The sequence below is a fragment of the Ceratina calcarata genome, unplaced genomic scaffold (genome assembly GCF_001652005.2).
Source record: "Ceratina calcarata isolate Rehan_Ccalc_2016 unplaced genomic scaffold, ASM165200v1 scaffold93, whole genome shotgun sequence".
Taxonomy (NCBI): Eukaryota; Metazoa; Arthropoda; class Insecta; order Hymenoptera; family Apidae; genus Ceratina; species Ceratina calcarata.
In genome coordinates, this window is record NW_017180684.1 from 675,921 (window position 1) to 679,196 (window position 3,276).

The 3,276-nt window shown below is 32.2% G+C and overlaps 1 protein-coding gene across 1 annotated transcript; it reads right to left on the reverse strand.

Moving 5' to 3' along the window:
* Positions 1–6: 6 nt before the first annotated feature.
* On the reverse strand, positions 7–2,745 carry LOC108631705 (recQ-mediated genome instability protein 1). The gene is made up of 9 exons (XM_018035824.2): positions 2,502–2,745; positions 2,271–2,414; positions 1,991–2,194; positions 1,743–1,900; positions 1,399–1,672; positions 1,081–1,320; positions 496–1,014; positions 328–420; positions 7–245 (listed from the first exon to the last, which is right to left on the reverse strand). Exons 1-9 carry the CDS (start codon positions 2,613–2,615, stop codon positions 81–83), a joined length of 1,911 nt encoding a protein of 636 aa, XP_017891313.1. The 5' UTR covers positions 2,616–2,745; the 3' UTR covers positions 7–80.
* Between the last annotated feature and the right edge of the window lie 531 nt (positions 2,746–3,276).

Genomic DNA, 3,276 nt, shown 5'->3' on the forward strand with positions numbered 1-3,276 from the left:
CTATAATCCTTAGAACATAATTATAACAACGTAGTATCTCGTACTGTGGAATCCTGTTGATTCACCTTTATAGATATGTTTTAAACATTTTTAAGTGAGAAGTTTTCTACCTTTTTATCTAATATTTGCTTTTGTTCCTGAGTCAAATCAGTGATTTTAGTCACTGTTGGCTTCTTGTCTGCACTTAATTCTAGTAGTACTAGAGCATCTAAAGTTTGTATTTTTTGATCTGCATTACGCAGACTCTGAAATATTAAGTACAAAATTAAATTAATAAAATGAATAATATTACAAGCAAATGATCTACTCGAAATTCAACTGTAATACCGTTCTAAGTTCTTGTTCAATTTCTGGATATTTCTTTAATTTCTTTTTTACTGAAAACTCTTTGTAGCTGAAACCTATTAAATTTTGCAACACCTGAAATCATGAAACAGATGCATTTAGAATTTAATTGCTAGCTCTATATGAATTGCAAGTTTTATTTTTTGATACCTGATTTGAAAAGAAAACTTCTATCGTTTCAGTACCATCTCCTATCACACCGTCCAAAGACCATAGTGAGTCTTTTTTGCCTAGCTTTCCAAGATGTTGTACACGAGCTCGAACTGTTTTATACGTAGTTTCCGTAAATTCGCTATTCTTTATAGTGCAAATAAATTCGCAATGTTCCAATTCTCCTGGAACACTCTGCGATTCCGTAGATTTTTCAGTTTTTTGTGGAACATTAAATGGTTCTCCGAATTTGATTATTTCCGATTCCCTTGGAGAGCTTAATGCTTTTGTACATTCTGTAAGTTTCGTTTCTCGGAAAGTATTGGACGGCTGAGTAAAATTATTTATTATCGGCTGATTCGAAAGGATTGATGCTTTTGAATCTTCTGGAGTATTTAATGGTTTCAGAAATTTTGTGATTTTCGGTTCCGAAAAATTTAATACTTTAGAGGATTCTGCTGTCTGCTTGCCCATTTTGCCCCTCTTTACGGTTAATACTTCAGGTGGAGACATTGGAACCTAAGAAATTATATATTATTAAATGTCAATATTGAGAAAATTAAAGCAGGAATGAAAGTCATTTACATTTCTCTTTCCAAGATTTAACGAAGCTTGTTGCTTATTGTTTATTCCTGATTGGAAACTAATAGTCGTTGAATTTGCTCTATCAGAAGGTAATGTCGGTTTTTTAAGGATATCAGCTTTCGTGTCTGGCACATCTTCATTTATTACAATAATATCATCAGCTTCAGATGGTAATGTTGTATAAGGTGATGTAACATTAATTTGTTCCACTTTTTTCTCCACAAACTGACTTTCATCAATCTATATAATAAAATAAATTTAGTTTGCAATGAATTAAGCATCGATGTACAGTTTTTATATTATGAAAGTAAAAATAACCATTTCTAAGAGACAATCATCATCATCATCCAAAATGTCCCCCTTCGCACTATGTTGAACATTTTTAATCGCAGTATTAGTGTTTTCAATTTTTATTTTCGTCGTATCTTTAGTAGACATATTATCCTTAAGCGAATCTTCAATTAGATCAAGATCATTAAAATTCACTTCGAAGTCGTCTTCAAACAAATTATCCACTTTCAGTTCTTCTTGTTTAACATTATTTGGTTGCGTTTCATCATCATTATAAGGATTTGGGTTCTCTGGCAAATTCCTACAAAAAAGAAATATATGTTTTTAAATTCTTAGTCTTTCAACGACTGTAAATTTCAAATAAAACTTACAAAGCTCTGGCTAAAACATTTTCCACAGCATTATGGAATAGTAAACTATCTACTTCACCACCAATGCCCTTAAAATTTTTTTTCTCCAATAATAAAACACCTTTACGACATTTTACTGGTCCCAGTATCATAACTTTACATCCTGGTAATAACATATCCTTGGAAAGCAGAACATTTTGCAATCGTATAATTACTTTAAGGTAATGTCTGGCAAACATGTTTGAAAAATATATAGTGGTAATTTATACATTTAATTGGGGCATGTAGCTGTATTCAATCCCAATTATATCTTGCAATCCGTCTGTTAATCGTAATTGCATCATTCTCTTTTTGGTGGGTTCATATTTTTCTATCTTTTCTGCTTCAGATATCTCTTCTTCCGAAATATGTATATTTCTAATCTGTTCCAACTGCTTGTACTTCGATGTCGCAATATCATACATCTGTTCCACCTGATTTATGGAAGTGAAACAAATTTAACAATTTTCTAAATGCGTGTTCGCATATGCATTCAATCTTTATATATACCTGGAGAATATATTTTTCAGGCAGCGTAATAAACGGTTGTTGTGAAAGGTTACGAGGTAAACATCCATTTTCATTATTAATTTCACGTAAATCACTGAGGTGCCATTGATCTCTCACAAACTTCAGAATTTCTTCTGCGCTGGACTAAAATTATAATTGATTAAAGTTCATTAGCAAGTTAGATTCTGAGTTTTGTAAAATCGAACAAAAATTCCAATAATTGGTATTTACATTTTCGTGTTGACTCACACTGTATTCCACACACTCTCTTAACCATTCATTATTCATTGAATAATGATCTGACTTTAATCTGTTTTTTATACGTGTCAACAAATTTTCGTTCATTTTTATACGAATTTACACCGAAGAGAGATTACTAAAAAGTAGCCCGAAAACCGGTCTGCAATTTATGACGCCCTCTGGAATAAGCTAGACTGAAAAGTAAGAAAGATGAAGCAAAAGTGATGTCGGTTCTAAACTGCTCCCGGGCCCGGTTCGGGTACGGTTCGGGCTGCCGGATCATTATGATATTGATAGATCGATGTACAATTTGAAGTACAGATATTCTAATCTAGTATTTCGCTGAAAATTTAGTCTTTGGAAACTGGGATTAGTATTTAGCCAAGGGACATGAAATGAAATTGCTAATATTCATTTCTACTAATTTATTAATCATTTTTACAATAAATTAGTTTTGCAACAGGGAAAATTGATTTCAGTAGCAGTCCGTTCATGCAATGTTGTTTTCGGTTTCCGGTCCGGTAGTTTCACTGAATAAAGTAATGCATAATTGCAATTTTAGACTATATTAAGTCAGCGACCGCGAAATAAAAATTCTAAGATTCGATTCTATTAATTTATTAATCTAAATTTAGCTATTTCCATTAATCCTCCATACTTCACGAGTTTATAGTCTATAAGATCGTGCCATACTTACTCGCGCGGATCTACAAATACCATGATCGCTGCTTTGGATTATATTTATTCAAGGATCGCGAAATAAAAA

Bases quoted from the DNA above. Each gene is read 5' to 3' on its own strand.
- LOC108631705 (XM_018035824.2), bottom strand. From the start codon at position 2,615: ATGAACGAAAATTTGTTGACACGTATAAAAAACAGATTAAAGTCAGAT. The intron at 2,195-2,270 runs GTATATATAAAG...TCCATAAATCAG, and splicing joins CTGAAAAATATATTCTCCAG to GTGGAACAGATGTATGATAT. The intron at 1,901-1,990 runs GTATAAATTACC...CTGCTTTCCAAG, and splicing joins GCTACATGCCCCAATTAAAT to GATATGTTATTACCAGGATG.